The following is a 21,233-nucleotide window of genomic DNA, read 5'->3' on the forward strand; positions in this document are numbered from 1 at the left end:
ATTGAAGATTATGTAAAAATGACTCATTAAAAAGTCTATGATTAAGTCGCCCGGTAGTGGTAACAAAACAAAAACTTTTGACCAACATTAAGTATGAAGAGGTGTGGAAACTATATTTTACATTTTGAAGATACATTCTCCTTTTTTCTTGTTGGAGGTAAACCAAACTTGTAACCAAGGACCACAATGAGGTAAAAATAGGCCAGGTTTATTCTTATTATATATTTTGAGTACTAGTGACTCTGTTACAATATAGTGTCTGTTCATAACTACTTTCTCAACCTACTGAAACAAAAATAGTTCATACTGCCCCACTGTCATCAAACGTTACCCATGACCTCTCATTTGGAAAAGTCACTTCATGCCACTAAACCACAAGGTCATTGACACGAAGATAGAGAGAGAATTTTACTGTGAAGAGTAAGTAGGGTTACTTTCTTTTTTTGGTCATTTAATTTCTACTATTACATAGCACTATTATTCATCTTTCATTCCGGTTCAGCTGGGGTGAAAGATGAGCTAAGCCCATCTCTTTCCCCCAACTCTCTGATAACTAAAAACACCACTTTGATTTTGGTTCCTAACATTACTACTTCCCCCACCCCACCCCCCACCCCCACCCTCCTTCTCTACCCCTCTCTCTATATATGCATATGAGTATGTCTTTCTTTACATATACACAAGATTACCTGTTGTGATACATAAGCTCACCTGGAGCAAGATAGAGAGAGAGAATAAAAGCCTTTATTTTTTTCCCCCCTTTAGTGAGCCTCTCTCTATATAAGAACCTCTAATTGCTTCTCCCTTGTTCCACTTCAATCAACTCCCTCTCCTTTCATTTCTTGTTTGTTTATCAATTATCAACCAAAAATGTCAACCGATGTTGCCTCCGAGCAACTCTGCTACATCCCTTGCAATTTCTGCAATATCGTTCTTGCGGTATTATCTCATCTCTATATCCTTTTCTTTATCATGTGTGAGTGGGAAGAGAGAGAGACATTAATGGGGTGAAAAAAGCTGGTTTTGGGGGGTGAAGAGATGAGAGAAGTGAAATCAAATCCAATTGTGTTATTGGGTTTATTAGTTTCTTGAAATCTGATGGGTTTTCTCTTTGAATTTTTACTTTGGGTAGTCATGTCTCCATCCGGCATAGACCTTTCTTTTTCTTCCCTTCTTTTGCAGTCATAAAAAAAGTCATATCCTGAAACCCTGAAGTTTCCAGTCCAGAGAGAGAGAGAGAGAGAGATTATTAGTGTTTTTTTTTTTTAATTATTTTTATTTGTATAGTCAAAACAATTTTAATAAATTTTTTTTGCAAATAATAATAATTAATAGTGATGAAGACAACTCCTGCAGGTTTTAACCCCTTGATTTCCTCTCACTGTGCTATACCTTTCCTTTGCTTAAAAAACTGAGCTGGTCCCTTCCAAATTCCTGTGTTTTTCTGGTTCTCCAGTTTTTAGGGTTTTTTTTTTCATATTTTTTTCCTTCAAGATTTTATCATAACCCTATTTCTCGAAATTTTGATGGGGGTTAAGATTAGCTAAAGAGATCTTAAGATTCTGGTTTACATATTTATGAATCCGGATTTGGGTAGTCAAATTTGATTATTGTCTGTTTTAAGTTAATTTGGAGAATTTTTTTTTTGATTCGGAGTTTTTAATGATTGGAATTACCAGGTGAGTGTCCCATGCAGCAGCTTGTTCGACATCGTGACCGTCCGATGCGGGCACTGTTCAAATCTGTGGTCGGTCAACATGGCAGCGGCATTTCAGTCTCTCTCATCATCCTCTTCCTCTTCTCCCTCACACTGGCAAGATCACCATCTTCATCAGGTCAACCCCATCAATTTTATTTATTTATTTTTTTTTTGGGTTTTTCCAAAAACATAAAATAAAATAAAAATTCCTAGCTAGCTTAGCTCAATTATAGGCATCTGGGTTTCTAGGGTTTCAGGTATTTTTGCTTCTTTTTAGGGAATAAATACACACAAACTCAGTATTCCAGAACCCTAACAGCCGCCATAACCGAAACCTATGCTACCTAGTTGTGGTGTTTTCTAGTACAGAGGATTCGTTTGTTTATATATTTTTTAACGGAAAGTGTATGGGTTTTATCTTCTCCAGGGACTGTCATGACCCATTAAGGCAATTTCCAGTGGGTATTTTCATTTTTCAAGACTAATAATAATATTGTTATTATAATTGCTGGGTTGTGTTCAGACTTCTTCAGCCGCTTTTTGGATTGTGAATCTTTCGATCTGATTTGATTGATAAGAAAGAAAAATGTTTGTTTTTGAGGATTTCATCATTTCTTTTCATCAGTGTTTGTCCTCTACTGTGCAAACACTGCCTACCCATAAAACTTGCATATTTTTTGGCCTTCCTTTCTTTTTGTTTTCTGTTTTTATTTTTTATTTTTTATTATTAACTGATTCCAATCACTTCAATGTTGTTGCACCTTCTTTTCTCCCACAAAACATCACCTCACATCTTTTTGTCAATTCTCCCTCAATCTCTTTAGTTACATTATACCTATAACTTCAACCCAACCCATATCATTAACTATAATTACTATGCTAAAAATTAGAGCTAAAGAAGTCGCAGCTTTATTTTTTTATACCTGTCATATTTTTGATAGGCAAATGCTGAATTTAACTCTTTAGAGACATCCGTCAAACAATCTTTTATATTAACAATAACTACTATGCCAAAAATTAGAACTAGTAGCTAAGTCGCAGCTTTATTTCTTTATACCAGACATATTTTCGATAGGGAACTCTTTAGAGGCATGGACCGAACAATCTCTTGTATCAGTGATAACTACTATGCCAAAAATTAGAACTAGTAGCGAAGTCGCAGTTTTATTTCTTTATACCAGCAACTTTTTTCGATAAGCAGGCGCTGAACTTGCCTCTTTAGAGGCCGGTCTCCGTCCAACAATCTCCTAGTTACTTGATGATGTTGGACTTGACCTTTCAGTCTCTGCCAACAAGATTCTTGTTGATTCCTTAATTTTTTTTTCTTTTATTGTAACGTTATAAAATGTATTAAATTTTCATCAGGTACCAAGCTACACTTCTCCTGAGTATAGGATGGACTATGGCTCCTCTTCCAAATACAGTAACAGGATGGGAATGGCAATGCGACCACCTATCACTAATCGTACCGAGGAAAGGATTGTGAATCGTCGTAAGTTGTTTGTTTTTGTTTCTTCCAATGTTTTAATATACGGAGTATATATTTATTTATTTACTTTTTGCAATGTATTAATTAATTTTAAATTATTTGTTATGCTTAACTGTTCAGCTCCCGAGAAGAGGCAGCGAGTGCCTTCTGCATACAACCAATTCATAAAGTAATGGAACTGCATCACTGATAACTTGATAAATGTGTTTTTTTTTTTTCTTTATGATATATGATTCAAATATTAATATTTTAATTTAAAAAAAAAAATGTTCAGGGAGGAGATTCAAAGGATCAAGGCCAATAACCCAGATATCAGTCACCGGGAAGCATTTAGTACAGCTGCCAAAAATGTGAGTGAAGATAAATGACGACAAATTAACCTTATATTATTTTATTTTATTTTATTTTATTTTTTCAAAAAAAAAATCATATTTTTTGAATGAAACTTTTGGGTATTGAAATGTGACCTTTATATTGTACAGTGGGCACACTTTCCTCACATTCACTTTGGTCTCATGCTGGAGTCCAACAATCAACCCAAGATTGGGGGTACTGAGGTATATATGTTACATTGCAACCAAATTAATAAATAAAATAGAAATATTTTTAAATACTATTACTAGTATTTAGATTTGAATTCTCTCTCCTATTAAATTCCTCATTTATTTTTGGATGCATTAAATGCAACCAAAATGCCTAAAACTTTAAGAGGATAATCACATTTCTCAATGCCCTTTGTTTGTTCATCAATGTTTGTTATTATTTAGATTATTATATTTAATTTAATACAATCATTTAATTAATTCATAATTAATTTGCAGGGCACTGGAAAGCATATGACTCACAGGGCTGCACTGCTAAACAAGTGATGAAGATGTTGAAGATGAAAGGGCCTTTGTGAGTTCTGTTGGTGGATTGAAGAAAACTATGACCATTAATATATATATATATATATATATATATATATATATATATATATATATATATATATATATATATATATATATATATATATATATATGCTTTAAGTAAGGACCTAATTAATTAAATATCTTATGTTTTACTATATTTCATTATTGGCTGCAATGCAAACCTGTTTAAGAGTTGCTACTCATCATCATGTTATATTGTGCAATCTATCAGTAAACTATATATGATTATCAGTTGAATTAATTGCTTGTTTCAGGCTGCTCCCTTTTCATTATTTCATAGTATATACATATTTATTATTATTGGTGATTTTTTGCTTTAATTAATTTTAGGGTACTTTACCATTCATGAGTGACTAGTATGTAGGGGATCGGATGGCATTAAAGTATATATAGTACAGTTTTGGTTCTTGAAATTCTTCTAATAAATCAAGATTTAATAATTTGTGTATGAGAGAATAATTTGTTGATATGCATGTGGATTGAAGAACTTTACACTTGCCCTTTTAATTATCCCAATGACGTTTTAGCAGTTGTTACCCCACGCGTGACTATTTAATGATCTAGAATGTTTTTTTTTTTAATTGATTATAAAGAAAGTTTTTGTTACTAGTATAATTTATCTCTGATCTTTTTTATGATTTGGGAGTTAATACACAAGCTAAGAGCGAAGTTTACACAGCGCATAATTATAAATTGTGACTATGGATTCACTCATCATCTAAAAAATACTTTTATTTTGAAATAGTTTAGTCTTTTTGGCCAAATTATTGAACACGAATAGAATGTTTGGGGGAAAGTCATACCAAACTCAAACCATTGTCATATATGACTAAGTTTCGACAATTGTTGTTATGGTGGAGCATGATTCTCATATATAGTTGAAGGTGTTGGGCAGAGGCTCGGATGGTCAAGTCTACTATATTGCCATCAGAACGTGTACGTGACACTGATTGCTATGCAAATATAATTAAATAAAATTGTGCATTTTCTATTAGCTATAATTTTTGGCGTAGTGATATAGGGGCTTAATTTCACAATTGACACCGGAGCAAATCATGGTGGTATGGGGTTTTACGGAGGAGGTTGGAGGACAAGTTCAACATCCTTAGTAACTATAACTTTAGAGTAGTGGTAAGTGTTTGATCTTGACAGAAGGTCACGAGTTTGATTCTTTTTTCAGCACCTCTTTAGTCGATCCCGTCGCGAAGAGTCTTCCTAATCCGGCTTGCTATTACACATAAGCGGGCCGGGATTTACACAGTGCACACCCTTGCGAGGAAAGCACACCCTAAAAGTATAATTTTCAAGAGTATACTACTACAGGATTCACATATAACGTCGGGCTTGTAAGTTATATTAATTAAATAAAAAAATATACGACGTCGGTTATAATGTGTACTATACAACGTCGCCTACATCAACGTCACTTTTTAACCGACATTAAAGGCCTTCTGTGTAGTAGTGGTAGATGTAAAAGAATAGTTTACAACATAGAAGTCATCAATGTCGTCCTTCTAGCTTGGAAGGGTCATATCAATTTATCATCACTTGGGTTTATATGATATTTTCAATCTTAAATCAGAAGTACTGTCAATCCATCTACTTCATTGTTGTATGCTCATTTTCATTGTTGGATACATATACATACATACCAGACTTGGAAGTATCTCCATATGCCCGGCCGGCCTTTCATTAACTTTTAGAACATGTATTCCTTAGTACAACCTTGGATGTACATATACCATGTCATTTTAACATCATATACAGCGAAAACATTTATTTCAGTAGAACATAGAACAAACCTAAAACCTAAAAAAGGTTTTCATTTCCCACATAATAGCAGTGTGGTTGCTTTCATACGAGGGAGGGATCGGACTACTTGACTCAAAAATTGAAATCTGTCCACCCATCTTTTTAATTATTATTAGGTGAAGGAAACCTTTCACAAATAATTTAGTTGCACACATATATCTCCAAGATATTTTTTCTTTATATACTTGATTTCCTATTCATAAAGATCTTACAGATTGATGGTTTGGATTTGTCCACAGGTTCTCAGGGAGTGGTTCTCATATGAATCGAATTATATATATATATATATATATATATATATATATATATATATATATATATATATATATATATTATAAGTGAGAACATCTCTTAACGCGTGAACATGTTGATTTCTTGAGTAATGCACGGTAGGTTCTGCATGAATGCACAATAACTACCCCAGTTCCGTAACTACTACGTGAATGCACCTGCATTCATGTAGTAGTTAAGGAGCTGGAGTAGTTATTGTGCATTCATGAAGAACTTACTATGCATTACTAAAGAAGTCCGCATGTACTGTTCTCACGTTATGAGATTATTACATGACACAAATTAAGAAATTTTTTTTTTTCGTTAGTAACATTATTACACGTACTCCCAATTTGCACTTGCGACAAACGCAACAAAACTTACATATGCATATAACACAATTTAGATCTTTATCGAAACTAAAATCTAAGCCCTCACCACTATGGTTCAAACCTATGATCACCTATTTAAAATGGTAACCGAGATACTATCATACTACAAGGTAGTCCGAAAACATCATATCATGTTTAAAATAATTAACAATTATCTTATTAACTTGTGTCATATAAAGTTTAAACTTGTCACATGCTTTTTAAAGGAAAAGGGGTAAAATAGGCTTCAACCCGGCATGAAACAAAGTTGTAGTAAAATTTTGAAACATCATATGTATTGACCATCACATCTTGTAACAGTGGTATAGTGTATTATATATGTGCTTTGGTTTTGTGAGTTGATATTGATGGCAAAAGTTGTTTGCTTCTTTTTACTAGCTCAAAGGTAAACATATCCAATAAAAGACCTATATAGTTTCAACCCCACATCCAATAATAATCAACAATTACCTTGCTGTGATAAAGTAGTATTTTGAAGGACCACCATTTTGTCTTCTGGCATCCAATCTCTGTTTTCATACCACCCCCCACCCCCCACCAAAAGGGGTAAAGCACTACCAACAACACATGCTTTTGCAATTTGGTTCAGTGGCACTCTCTCCTTGATTTTTTTTTTTTTTTTAAATTTTTTTCCTCTATTATTCATTGGACTTCTAAAAAGAATAATGTGGTCCAATTGTTTAGTTTCACACTAGGAATAAAAAGGCAGGGTCTTATGAATATCATCACTTTTCATATGCACATTAAGCAGAAATTTCAAATCTTTATCCATATTAGGCTTGTGGGTGAAGAGTTGAAATTTGTTTGCAATGGATCTGGTTTGATTGCATAATGATATATGCAAATGACAAAAACATATGCATTGAAATTTCTTGACATGCATATAAAATCAATTGATAATTTGGGATTTTTTTTAACCTAAATTTAAGTAGTTGTTTTTGTTTTCTATGAAAAAAGTTTGAAGATTTAAAATAATTATAGGTGAATCTATTGTAGTTATGGAAACTAGGTTCATCAAGAATTCTAGAAGATAAGTGAAAAGAAATGAGAAATAAGTTTGCAAGATGTTCCATGATGTTGAAGAACGGATCTTAATTTAGACAAGTTAACAACCCCAGTTTGTGATATTTTGTAAAATACATATGCTTGTAACAAGTTGGATAAATCACAAAAAAATTCTAAATTTTTTTTACAACTATTATAAGTATAATTTTTTATATTTGAAATAAAGTGAATTGTATTTTTAGTTTTTTTATTAATTATTTTTTTATTTGTTTCATTCTTGGAAATATATTTTTCAATCAAACTTTTTGTCGATTCAACAAAGAGTTGTGTATTCGTTTGGCAAATATGAATAGTAGATAAACAAATATCGTTATATATTCTTTGAATGAAAATTTTTCTAAAATAATGAAATTTACATATTATGTTTTTTAGTTTTACTATTTGCCAAATCTTTTTTGACAACTCTAATCTACAACTTTTTTTGTAAGTACTAATATATAGTTCTAGAGTTACTTTTTTTTCTCTTCGATAATTCTTTCTATTTGATTTTTGATTGTACTTGTTCTATCAGTAATATCTTGCATTTTAGTTTCTAACTTTTGAGAGGATTAGAGCATCCACTATAGAGAAGAATGAAGAGTTATTTCACAACTTTTGAGGTGCAAATGCCATGTTGGAGGAGTGAGGTGAAGAGAGAGAGTGTTTTTGTTTTTTTTTTTTTTTTTGTTTTTTTTTTCTGCAAATGCTGAGTTACTTCTCTTCCAAAGGAAGAGAAATAAATGTGAAGACAGCAGTTGTTAGTGCACGTTTCGCGCACAGCAACTGCCACACCAGGCGCGTCCAAGGCCATTACTTTATTATTATTATTATTATTTTAAATCAGTTTTGGTTTTTTTTTTCCTCCCCTTCCCACATTCTCTTTCCTAATCACTCTTACATTCTCCCCCAACTGATGCGGATGCTCTTACCATCAACTAGGACATGAAAGTCAGTGCAAAGAAAGATATAGGGATCTCAGGACGTTAAAAATAGATAAGTTGCGCTCTTTAATGATTTGAAAGCATATGAATTCAAAAGGAAGACCAGAGATAAGGGAGAGAATTGAAAGAAGATAAAGACCACAATGAAACCCAGTTTGGGATACTCTAAACAAGCTAGATGTAGTACTACTATACAAACCTGTTGGTCCCGATAGAATGAGATGAGAGTCTAGAGGGGGGGGGGGTGAATAGACTCTTTTCTTTAGAAGCCCTAAACGTCACCTTTCGGTGTCTTGGCGCAGCGGATAAGATAAATTCGTTTTAAAATACTTTGCACGAGTTTACGTAATTAGACAAACTTTCGGTAATGATAATGAGGAAATGATATGAGAGCAAAATAAAAAGCGTAAGTAAGGAGATAAGGAGGACACGAGATTTTATAGTGGTTCGGCCAAAGTTGCCTACTCCACTCTTCTTCCACAACTGTTGGAAGGATTGCACTATCACTCTTAGTACAATTACACAAAGACTTCCTTGATCACTAAGCCGGACAGCCTTCGTAGGTTTTTCAACTCCTCGAGTTTACTCCGCCTCTATCAACTTCTTCTCCTGAGTTGAGGTTGGTAGAAAATGATTTCTTGAATTCTCCAACAATGAGATCTTGACTCTGAGATATGATAGCTTCAAACTGATGTCAAGACTTCCTTGAGGTGTAAGACAGGTGATTCTCCAAGTAACTTAACACCTCAAAAACTGGTTCACAAAAGCTTTTTGTAAATCGTAGACGTTTCAAGAGCTTTTGTAAGAGAATAAGTCGAGTGATAATGAACCAGCACCTTCTTAGTTGATGAAGGTGATTTTATATAGGTGATGAAAATCCATCCGTTGGAGGGAGATGAAATTTTCGAACCTTTTAACCATTGGGCAAGGACCGGGGAGCTTCATGCATTAAATGCTTCATTAATGAGGTTGTACCATGTAGCCGTTGAAGGTATGGAAAGCATTAGGGTTTTGTCCTTTAGCTCCAAGAGATAGTACATCTTCATTTAATGCTTCTTGAAAAGTGAGTCCCATAAAATGAAGTCCTTATTGTCCTAGGATGTTGTCAAATCAGACAGGTGAAACATTCTTCTCGTTGTTGAAGAGAAGTAATGTTTAATGAAGATCGTCTTTTACAAACACTGTCCTTTCGTGTTTGTTGACAACTCCTGCTTGACTCTCGTTGTTGTTCTTCATGTCTCGTGTCTTCTTTCGCCTTGGAGATCCTAACATCTAGTCATAACTCATTTTCGTGTATTTGTCTAGCTTAACACGAATTACAAAAGAGTTATGGCAACTCTTGTCTAGGACGAAAGTAGCGAAACAAAAACAGCTAATGGTTAGGGGTCTACTTTTCTACATTACATTGGTATCATCAAAATCCTAATACAATGTTCCTAACAATTTCCCCCTTTTTGATGATGCCAAAACCTATACTCTTCTTATAAGGCTGATAAAAGTTCCATAAGGATTTTTCTTATATAAAAACAGCCATACTCGAGAGTTTACAAGTCTTTTTCTAGATAAAAGCGTTTAATAAGCGATATAAGAACAAGTAACTCAAACAGGTGACACGAGATGTGTAACAATGAGAGTTTCATATATAAAGATGTGATCATTACAAAAACTTCATAAAAGGAATATAGCAAAAGTTAACTTACATTTCTAAAAGCTTTGATTTCTGTTGTTCAGCTTCCTTGAGCTCTTGGTCATCCTTTTCTTTTTGTCGCTTTAGCATCCTGTTGAAGTCAATTTTCTCATTGATTTTTGCCCTGAAGACTTTGATAGGATTAGTCCTGACAAGCTCTTCATGTTCTCCTCTGATGTTCAGACCAGTGTAATTATTGTAGGCTTCCCGAATGTTGCTTCCTTCAACAATACCATACTTCCACCACGAGATTAGTTCAAACGAATTCATGCCTTCTTGGTAGCTTTTTCCTGATTCCTTGTGCACTTTGAAAGCTGCATTATGCATGACATTTTGTGGGGAGTCTTTGGTTACACTCGAAAGGTCTTCAATGAGATTCCTGATCCTTTTTCTTTCCATTGCTTCATCTTCTCTTCTCTTTCTTTCTTCATCATGCTTCCTCCATAGTTCTTTGTTTGCTCTTTTGATTTTCTCATTTTGAGTGCTTATGTGGTTTTGTCTTGTGTGGTTGTCTTTTGTTTTCAACCAAGTGGGATTATTGCAACCCTCGAATCGTTTGCCACTGCCTTCTTCATATGGGACAAAGTCCACAAAGTTTCCTATGCCATCCATAGTTACTTTGTTGTCTCTCATAAGCTTTTGCCTTAATTTCATCTGTTCTCTCTTTGGCAGTCCTGTGAAGATGTATTTGGCTTCAGAACCAAATGATTGTCGAGGCTTGATTTGTTTGAAAGATTGGTAGCGACCATATCTTGACTTCGAGGAGTAATGACCACGAGACTTGGAAGATGGATTCGGGTTCCTCTGGTCATAGTCTCTTGGTGTCCGAGAGGGAGAGTGTCGTGCTTCACGGGCTTGATCTTTCGTGCTATCTCTTGGCTGATCATCATCCTTATCTTTGTCATCATTTCTCTTTTCCCCCTTTTTGGCATCATCAGCACAGGTGGTAGGAGGAATGGAAGAGACCTTGTTGATTGCAAGCAAGATATCCCGAGCATATCCGAGAATTTGAAGTGCATATTCGCCCAGTTGGTACGAATTGTCCTGATATGTGTCAATCTTTGTACAGGCCAAATCCATACGCTCTTTGAGACCAAAATGAGAGTGTTTGATTTCGTGCTGTTGTCGCGCAACTTTGTTCAAAGAAGCTTCGAGATCATAAAGTTTCTTTGTCATTCGCTCAAGGACCTTGTGATCTGATTGGCTTTGTTGCTGCGGTTGAGGCTGTGCTGGAGGTGGAGATCGAGGTTTAGATTGGGCTGCTATCAAAAAATCGACCTTCTTGCATAGATCATCCATAACTTTCGTGTCCTTTTCTCGTAAAGCAAGATATTGCCTATGGATGGTCTCGGCTGAAAGAACAGTTCCTCTCATGATGTTCATGATAGTTCGTGGGGACTTCGCAGGGGATTCTTCCTCAATGTTCGTTGGTGATGCGTCCATGTGATCAGCTTGAGGTGGTGCTTCCCGGTTTCCACCACTATCTGAGCTAAGAGGGATTGGTGAAGCTTCCAGTTTGCCTTCACGCAATCTTTCGTTGCCGTGCTTGATTGGAGTCTCGTCTATGGGTTGGATATGCGGAACAATAGCGCGAGATAGATCTTCGGGATGAGTAGTTGAAACTTCTTTCGAGTCTTCATTGTCAGATGGTAGTCTTCTTAAGGGAGATCTCTGAGGGTAGGTGTCATAGTCAGGACCGATCAGAATTGTGTGACTGTCTTCGGGTTCGGTTTCTTGAGCACCTTCATTGCCCATCTGATCATCATTATCATCATCGTCATCATTATCATCATTTTCATCATCATCATCATTATCATCATTTTCATCATCAGTATCGTCAACATCATCATTTTCTTCATCTTCACCTTCATCACTCTCGCCTTCTTCAATCTGTCGTCCAAGCTCATCTTTCGTGCCACTGATACTACAATTTGGATCATTTTGGTGTTCCTTCTCTAAAGTGGTCTTGATCTTTGAAAGCAACATGGCATATTGAAGTTGCTTCAGTTCTTCTTCAAAAACTGGATCCAAGGGTGGCTTGTTGAGCTCGATGCAGATTGGAGCTTTATCTCTCCCGAGAGTGCGATTTGTCATCTTGTAAGAGAAAGCGCGATTGATCTCTTCAATTCGAAGAGCTTTTGAAAGATCATCAGTGCCAATCCATGCAAGTGCAAATTCCTCTTCATCCTGCATTGCTTCAAAAGTTTCAAGAAAGATCCGCAGGGGAGCAGTGCGCCACTTTTCCCACTGTTGAACTCGTTTGTAATCTCGTTCAATGGATTGTCTAAGTAATTGATCTGGTGAAGGTTGAGGAACCTTTACTTCTGGAGCTGGGGCTGATGGTTTCGGGATGTCCGGAGGTTGTACCTGCACTACTGCCGTCTCGTCTACCAACACAGGTTCTTGTGTCAGAGTTACCTGCTCTGTATTGATAGGTTCTTGTGGCAGACAAGGTAAAGCGATCAAAGCATCAGTCGCCTCTTTCGTCTTTTCTGGTGACCCAGGTTCTTGTGGAAGACTTAAGCGACTGGCCTCCATGTCTACATTAGCGGGTTCTTGTGTCAGCTCTCGGAGGAGTTGATCTGCCAAAGTAGGTTCTTGTGGATGGTGGTCTTGAGGAAAACCGAGATCAGACTTGGGTTCTTGATCATCAGGAATTTTCTCAGGATGAACATCTTTCGGTTGACCTTCCCCCTCAGAAAGTGCTTCTTTCGTGTCTCCTTCTTTCGATGTAGCTTCTTTCGGTGTAGGAGATTTCTTCGGGAAAGATTTAGCCTTGACTGGAGATCGAAAGTGACTGACTTTGATAATTCTGGAAAGAATTAAATTATCTTCATCTTCGGATGAGTCTTTGACCACGATTGATTCTGGTAGAGGGGAGGGTGGAATAGGATCGTTCTTCTTTTGTGGAGATTTTGGTGAGATTGGAACACCTGAAGATTCTTCTGTCTTTTTCGCCTTACTCTGAGAGGAGTGCTTTTCTCGTCTTTGTCGTTTCGGCTTTGGCTGTTCATCTTCTGAAACCCTAGGTGTTCTTGATTTTCGCTTGGCTTTGACTTGCTCGATAGGGATTCCCAACTCCAACGCCTTCTGCTTGTCATATCCTGATGTTTTTGTTTCATATGACATGCTTTCTGACCAGGCCGAATTCCTGGGCGCAGAACGACTCCTTTCGTTGCCAGAAGATGGCTTATCACAAAACCATACCCCAACTTCTTCGCAATGTCTCCTGGACTTTTTCGATGAAAAGTGATGGTGTGAACAATATTGTTGAAAATGATTTTTGACCAGTCGACTTTAAATCTATTCAAGAAGGCATGCAGCATTTTCAATTTCTCCTTCGTCACATCATCCGTGCCCGAGGTCTTGTGATCGACGAGTTTATTGAAGATATCAACAGTGAACTCATAGTCTAGCCGGAACCACTTCTTCTTCAACGGCCATGAGATTTCTGCCTTGGATGGTGCGTGATTGTTCTTGATGGATTCGTAGAAGTCCTCTGGGTCGAGATGATAATAGATAATATCTGTCTTGTAAGACTCATCTCTTTGTGGAAACCCGTATGCTGATCGAACGTCCTCTGCGGTAAGAACCACATGATGATTATTGACTCTGGAAGTGATAGTCAAATAATCAGAAGATATTGCAGCATTCATATAGAACTGGGTTACATCAACCGGGTGCCAAACAGTATAAAGGTGTGTGATGAAGCTGTATAATCCTGTTTCTGTAAGGAGACTTATGATGTGTTCACCAAACGTTCTATCCAAGATATATTCAAGGAATCCATGCGCGTCCCACATACTTCCCCCTACGATGAAGGGTACTCTGGATTCAATGAAAGTTAGGTCCTCTGTTGGAAAGCTTGGGATTTCCATGGTGGAAGGAGTTTCTGGTTCAGGATTAGATGGTGATGCTTGAGGATGTTCTGCCATGGTTGTGGATTTGAGATAAACAAAGGGTTGAGAAAAAAAAATAATGAGATTGAGGAAGGTAGGGTAAAAGGATCAAGAGAGGTTTAAGAGGGGTTTTATAGAACTCCGGGTCTCGGGGTATGGATGATCCATTTAGGGATGAACGGTTTAAAAAAAAAAAATCAAATCACTTCCGGTTCTTTTTCTCCAAAAGGTAACTGATCATCATGGGGGAGTGATAAGATTGTTTGCAGATCAAAAACGATCATTCCCTCATTTAATGAAGAGAGAGAAAATCACTCGAGTGCCTATTTGTGCATTAAATGCACGTCACATCCTGCATCAGACAAAGTGGGGGAGTGGACCACTTTTCTCGGCCACATGATCCCATTGGGATTCATCTTAACGGTTGGAGATAAAGGCTCAAACATTAAGCATGTTTGGTCATGATTCCAAACCCGAAAGAGGATGTAATTTTCAAAACATTGGACTTGTGAGACAAATGAAGTCAAACATGTCTCTCTTTTATGGCAACAAAAGTATCTCCCGAGAGAATTGTTACACAAAACAATATACAGTGAAAGCAGTTGCAATCTCTCGTGCATTGGAAGACAGACTTCCCATAATGCAATCCTTCTTCTTTCGTTCGCACTCAAGATGTTCCCTTTTATGAGCAAAGAGACTTAGCAATAAGAGTCTCATGATCTGTTCTCAAGTTTTGTCTAGAAAGACTTCGTCTTTCCATGTCATTTAGGTCAGCCATTGCCTTGGCCTTAGCAAAAGAGTACAGTACACGATGCTTTTCTTCGTGCTTTAGAAGAAAGTAGAACTTTTGAATTTTTGGGTTCTTTCTCAAATAGATAGACCGAACCTCTCAAAAGGTGTATTCAACTGTCTTATCCAATACACTATTTAGAGAACATATTCTTTTTCAAGAATTTTGTTCCTGAATCGAGATTATTAGGCAGACGATAGATTAGGCAAATAACGTCTCGATTAAAGGAAACTAGAGCCAGTTTATTCATCATAGACCCGAGAGAGGAAAGTACATAGGATAAAAAGTAACACACAACAAGATCAAATTTTCTTCCTCTCGTTCTTCTTGACTTCAGATGGTTCTCCTTTGGCCTTTTTCACATTTCCCAGCATTTGCTTGAACCATTTCCCGGTTCGTGGAAAGTTTGAGCCAGATGAGGATTCGGGTTCTTCCTCCTGATCATATTTCTCCATGAAGTCCTCTTGTGCAAGAAAAGCCATATAATCTGGATCTGGAGTCTTGGTGGGATCTTTCAAAGTCTTCTCTTCACTTTCGACGATGAAACCCGCCATATCATCATACTTAAGAGACGAGTCGGAGTCAGAGGGAATTTCCACCGGTGCTTGTGGACTATTGCCAGGGTAGAGATCACCCTGTTCCTCCCTGAGACGCCTGGCATTTTCTTTCAGCTTATGAGAATCACCTCTGGTGAAAGGTTTCTTTGGAGCCATGGTAAAGAGAGGAGGATGAGTGTAATGTGAAGAATTCTCCTCCTTTTATAGCAAGAATTCCACAAAGCTCATGTGTCTGCTACACATTAATTTCAACGCAGCAATAAATGCTCATAACTGTAGTCAAGAAGTCATTAATTTCAAGTACGACTTTGACTGTTATCTTGTTTCTATATGAAACTCTAACTTCAATGCTCTTTTAAGGAAGAGTAACGCATAAAATTATGGCCCTTTTTGACCAGAAAACGTGTGAATGATGAGCTTTCCTGTGATTTGGACAAGTAACATATACAATTAAGCATAGACAAGAAAAGCAGACATTATAAGCAAGAGAAGATAATCACGAAAAGATAGCAAATTTTATTAGATCACGAGGATTCCAGGTCACGAGAGTACATCATACAAAAGCTTAGAGAAAACGATAAGGCACGTGAAGTTCCAGGCGAGTCATCTCTTCGGTCACATCAGTCAGATTTGTCATCTTTGCAAATTCATCCAACTCCTCAAGTGAGAGAGTGGGTTCGGGTGACTGAGTTACGGGCCGAGAGTGAACCATAGTGATATCTTCAGAGGATTGTTCACTAGGTTGAGGAACTTCATAAGATGTTTGCTCATTAGCCCTTTTCATCATCAGAATTTTCTCTTGAGCAAGCCGAGTGGCTTGTTCCATGCAGTAAGCCTTTGTAGCCCTGGACTCGTTGATCAATTTTTCATGAGTTTCCTTGTCCATTGGTGCTGTGTTGGGCATGGAGTAGGTGACAATGACCCTTTCCCCATCTTCTTCAAGCCTAATGACGGTGGCATTCGGAAGCTTGTCGGCTTCTCGCATATGATGTTTTAGGCGTTTGGCCCTTTTTTCAGCTTCGTTGCTCTTTTCTTTTCCCTTATCCATTCCTGCAAACTTTATCCTTCTCTAAAATTGTGAATGATTAAAGCTCATGAAATAGAAGAATAATATATATAGGCAAAAGATAACGTGCAAATCTTAACAAAATATTTTGGATACTGACAAAATATTTGCATGACGGAGTTATAAATTAAAAAGATCATGAACAAGATAACATCACAGTTTGTCACCGTGGCCTAACAAGTTATTCAAGTTTTCTTTTTCTTGCTGCTTGCGGTGGACTTGAGAGGAGATGCTATCTTGGTGGGGGTGCCTGAGGGTGAGTAGTCAAAACTGTCGCTTAGTTCCAGCACACTGTTTTCTTTGATATATCCAATGGGATTGCCAATAGAGTGGAAAGATTCTCGTGACTCATTATCGGTCGTGTTACGGAGAAGGTTTCGTATGTGTTGAGCGTGTTCAAGGAACTGATTGAGCTGTTGCTCAGTCACTAGTGGCTCACTGAGAACTTCACTTTTTCCTTCTCGTGCCTCCGTAATGGTTCTTTCACTTCCCGTACTCATTCCTGCACAGTAAAGACAGACACTAGAATTTTTGTTAGATGAGAAAATTATTCTCATAGAGTGCGTCATTTATAAAGACCCTTGCGTGTGGGAATGGATCAAATCTTTTGATTTTCGAGAGCAAGAATCTTTGCAGATTTGATTCTCTAAGCTTTACGTCATTTCAATCATTCCGAGTTCATGCCTTAGAAGAGAGAATCTTGTTTCACTTAAGGGTTTCGTGAGTATGTCTGCAAATTGATCATCAGTATTGACATATTCAAGAGATATGTTCTTTTTCTCAACATGATCACGAATGAAGTGATACTTGATGTCAATATGCTTGGTCCGAGAGTGCAGCACAGGATTGTTTGTGATAGCGATAGCACTCGTGTTATCGCATTTTATGCTCACTTCTCGTGCATTTATGCCATAATCTCTCAATTGGTGTCTCATCCATAAGATTTGAGCACAGCAACTTCCGGCTGCTATGTATTCGGCTTCAGCCGTGCTTGTGGCAATAGAGTTTTGCTTTTACTAAACCAAGACACAATTCGTCCTCCTAGGAACTGACAGGTTCCTGAAGTACTTTTTCGATCAATCCGACATCCAGCGAAATCAGAGTCTGAGTATCCGACTAGATCAAATGATCCATCTTTTGGATACCAGAGACCGACACTTTGCGTTCCCTTAAGATATCTTAATATCTTTTTGGTTGCACTTAGGTGACTTTCTTTCGGCTTAGCTTGAAAACGTGCACATACACCAACAACAAACGAAATGTCAGGTCTGCTTGCTGTCAGGTATAGGAGGTCTGCTTGATCAACATCTTTTCCTTCATTATCAATGTCCATTCTGAGGGATGTGCTCATTGGAATTTTAACCGAACTTTTTCCATCAATGCCAAACTTTCGGATTAAATCCTTGGTGTATTTGGCTTGATTTATGAATATCCCATCCGGGCATTGTTTGACTTGCAAACCCAGAAAATAGTTCAGTTCACCCATCATACTCATCTCAAATTTGCCTTTCATAAGATTAGAGAATTTTTCACACAAGATTGGATTCGTGCTTCCGAAGATAATGTCATCAACGTAGATTTGTACCAAAAGAATATGGTCATTATCTTTTATACGAAAGAGTGTTTTATCAACCACTCCTTTCGTGAAGCTGCAATTGATAAGAAAGTGTGAGAGAGTATCATACTAGGCTCGTGGAGCTTGCTTTAAGCCATAAAGAGCCTTTTTAAGATGTTACACCTTTTCAAGCTCATTATTGACTGCAAAGCCAGGTGGTTGTTCAACATATACTTCTTCTTCAAGAAGTCCATTTAGGAAAGCGCTCTTGACATCCATTTGATAAACTTTGAAGTTCTTATAGGCTGCAAAAGCTAGAAATATGCGAATAGCTTCCAATCTAGCTACAGGGGCGAAGGTTTCATCAAATCGATACCTTCTTCTTGGCAATACCCCTTAGCAACAAGTCGAGCTTTGTTCCTAACAATGAGCCCATCTTCACTCATTTTGTTTCTAAACACCCATTTAGTTCCAATGACATTCTGATGAGATGGTCTCGGGACAAGTTCCCATACCTTATTTCGTTCAAATTGGTGGAGTTCTTCTTGCATGGCTATTACCCAGTCTGGGTCTTTTAGAGCTTCTTCTATGGTTTTTGGTTCCATTTGCGACAGGAAACACGCCATCATATTTTCGTGCAAGGAGGCTCTTGTTCTTACACCTTCCTGAATATTTCCAATAACCTGATTTGATGGATGATCTTTTAACCATCGAAGGTCTGGTTCAAAAGCATCTTGCTGATTTGAGCGTCCATTTCAGGGATGTAAGGTAGATCAATGTAAATCATTGGTTTCAGATGTTGTGATAGATGAAGGATCATTTTGGTTAAATTCCAACCTTTTCTTGAGGCACCGGTTCGGGTTCATGAACCTTTAGATGATGCTTCATGTAGGACGAGAGTATGTCTTCATCGTCTGAGGTATTTTCGTCAACAGGTTGCTGAGGATTTTGATTTGACTCGTTTGATGTTTTACATCCTGATGGGTTCATCTCAGATTGTTCATCAAACTTGACATAAATGGATTCCTCAATTACCATTGTTCGTTTGTTTAGAACTCTGAATGCTTTTGCTTACAGAGGAGTACCCATGAATAACCCTTCATCAGCTCTTTCGTCAAATGCTCTTAGATGATTCTTTCCATTGTTGTGTATGAAGCACCTGCAACCAAAGACATGAAAAATAACCGATACTGGGTGTTTTACCTTTCCATAATTCATATGGAGTCTTGTTATGAGATTTGTTGATCAAGGATCTATTTTGTGTATAGCATGCCGTGTTTATGGCTTCAGCCCAAAATCTCTTAGGTAGTCCTGAGTGAGAGATCATCGTTCGTGCAGCTTCTTTCAAGGTTCTGTTTCTTCTTTCGGCTACTCCGTTTTGTTGAGGAGTTCGTGCTGCCGAAAATTGGGTGGAAAATTCCATTTTGCGCACAAAAATCCTTTATGACTTTGTTGACAAATTCCGTTCCCTGATCTGATCTTATTCGAATTATTTTGAGCTCCTTTTCTGTCTTGAAGTTGTTTCAAAAGATTTGGAAGAGTGGTTTCTGTTTCATTATTCTTTTTCAAGAAGAGCACCCATGTATATCTCGATGTAGTCATCTACTATAACAAGAGTATATTTTCTTCCACTCAAACTTGCTGGATCAACTGGTCCAAAGAGGTCCATATGTAGAAGGCTTAGAGGTCGAGAGTTTGTATCTATATCTTTTGACTTAAAGGATGACTTGAATTGTTTTCCTCTTTGACATGCCTCACATATTTTATCTTTTATGTAAGATGCTTCGGGTAGCCCTCTTACGAGATTTCTCTTGGCAAGCTTGTTTATCGTCTTCAAGTTCAGATGAACTTAGTTTGTTGTGCCATTCTTGATTGAGATCTGCATTACTTTTGGCTACAAGACAAACGTTAGCATTAGAAGAATTTAAAGATAATACATACATATTCTTCTTTCGTTGTCCTGTTAAAGCTGTCTTGTTATCTTTCGTGTTCACGATTTTGCATTTGTCTTTGAGAAATTCTACTTTGTATCCTCTGTCACAGAATTGACTTGTGCTTAGAAGGTTGAACTTCAGTCCTTCAACATAAGAGACATCTTGAATTGTTATTCCCTTGTTGATGATGTCCCCTTTTCCACGAGTTTTGCCACTATTTTCACCTCCAAAGATAACTTTGGGTCCATCAAATTCTTTTAAAGTTGCTCAACATTGATTTGTCACCAGTCATATGTCTTGAGCATCCACTATCAATATACCATATGACCTGTTTTTCCTGCATCAAAAATTATGTGTTTTTAGTACCCATTTAGTTTCGGGTCCTTGGGGGTTAGCAGTCAACTTTGGAACCCATATTAACCTAGAGTATCCACGACTCATCCTTGGTCCTCTATATCCATTGGATGTGCGATAATCATAATGGATGCTGGCAAAGACTTTAGCATTATATTTCTTACGTTGATTTTCCTGAGAAGGATTTTCATAATGCTTGAGATGATTGGTCTGTTTACGCCGATGAACCATTTCAAATACTGCTCTTGGAAGAGGTTCTGGATAATCAAACCAATCTTCTTCTGATGGCCCAGTCCATCCATTGCCATACCCAGATCTTTTGAAGGATCTTTCGGGTTGTCTGATTTGTCCGCTTCTTGAGATTCCTTGTGCAGGATTCTTTCGTGTGAATTCGGACGATATTGCCTCTGGTTACCATTCGTCTTTTTGTTGGATTGAGTGTTCCAGTTAGGCTGACCCTTTTTATGGCGGACTCTGTTTATTGCCATTTGTCCATTCCTTTTGACATAGATTTGTCTAGGGTTGCCATTACTAGATTTCTTCTTTCCAGATTCCACAATTCGTTGTACAGCCGTACCTTTCGGTTGGCTTGTTGATTGTGGTGTTTTGACAATGTTAACTACCATCATAGGCTCAGACACCTGGGTGGGTCCTTGAACAAATGCGGCCTCGAAGCTTTCGTGTGAATATGCATTCGTGGATTTGTTCAATTCGCTTGTGAAGAGGAGCTGGGGTTAAAACCAATTCCAGTTCTTTCCCCGGGCAGTCTGGATTCATTCAACATCTATCCATTAGGTTGGATGAATTATTGA

General features: G+C 37.3%; 1 protein-coding gene across 1 annotated transcript; it reads left to right on the forward strand.

Moving 5' to 3' along the window:
* The first annotated feature begins 660 nt into the window (after window positions 1–660).
* LOC109186165 (axial regulator YABBY 5-like) lies at window positions 661–4,371 on the forward strand. The gene is made up of 8 exons (XM_019336087.1): window positions 661–939; window positions 1,680–1,835; window positions 3,065–3,191; window positions 3,309–3,357; window positions 3,463–3,538; window positions 3,671–3,745; window positions 4,010–4,125; window positions 4,201–4,371. The coding sequence occupies exons 1-7, from the start codon at window positions 871–873 to the stop codon at window positions 4,055–4,057; spliced, it is 600 nt and encodes a 199-aa protein (XP_019191632.1). The 5' UTR covers window positions 661–870; the 3' UTR covers window positions 4,058–4,125; window positions 4,201–4,371.
* Window positions 4,372–21,233: the final 16,862 nt, after the last annotated feature.

This window comes from Ipomoea nil, unplaced genomic scaffold (assembly GCF_001879475.1).
Source record: "Ipomoea nil cultivar Tokyo-kokei standard unplaced genomic scaffold, Asagao_1.1 scaffold1407, whole genome shotgun sequence".
In the NCBI taxonomy this organism is placed as follows: Eukaryota; Viridiplantae; Streptophyta; class Magnoliopsida; order Solanales; family Convolvulaceae; genus Ipomoea; species Ipomoea nil.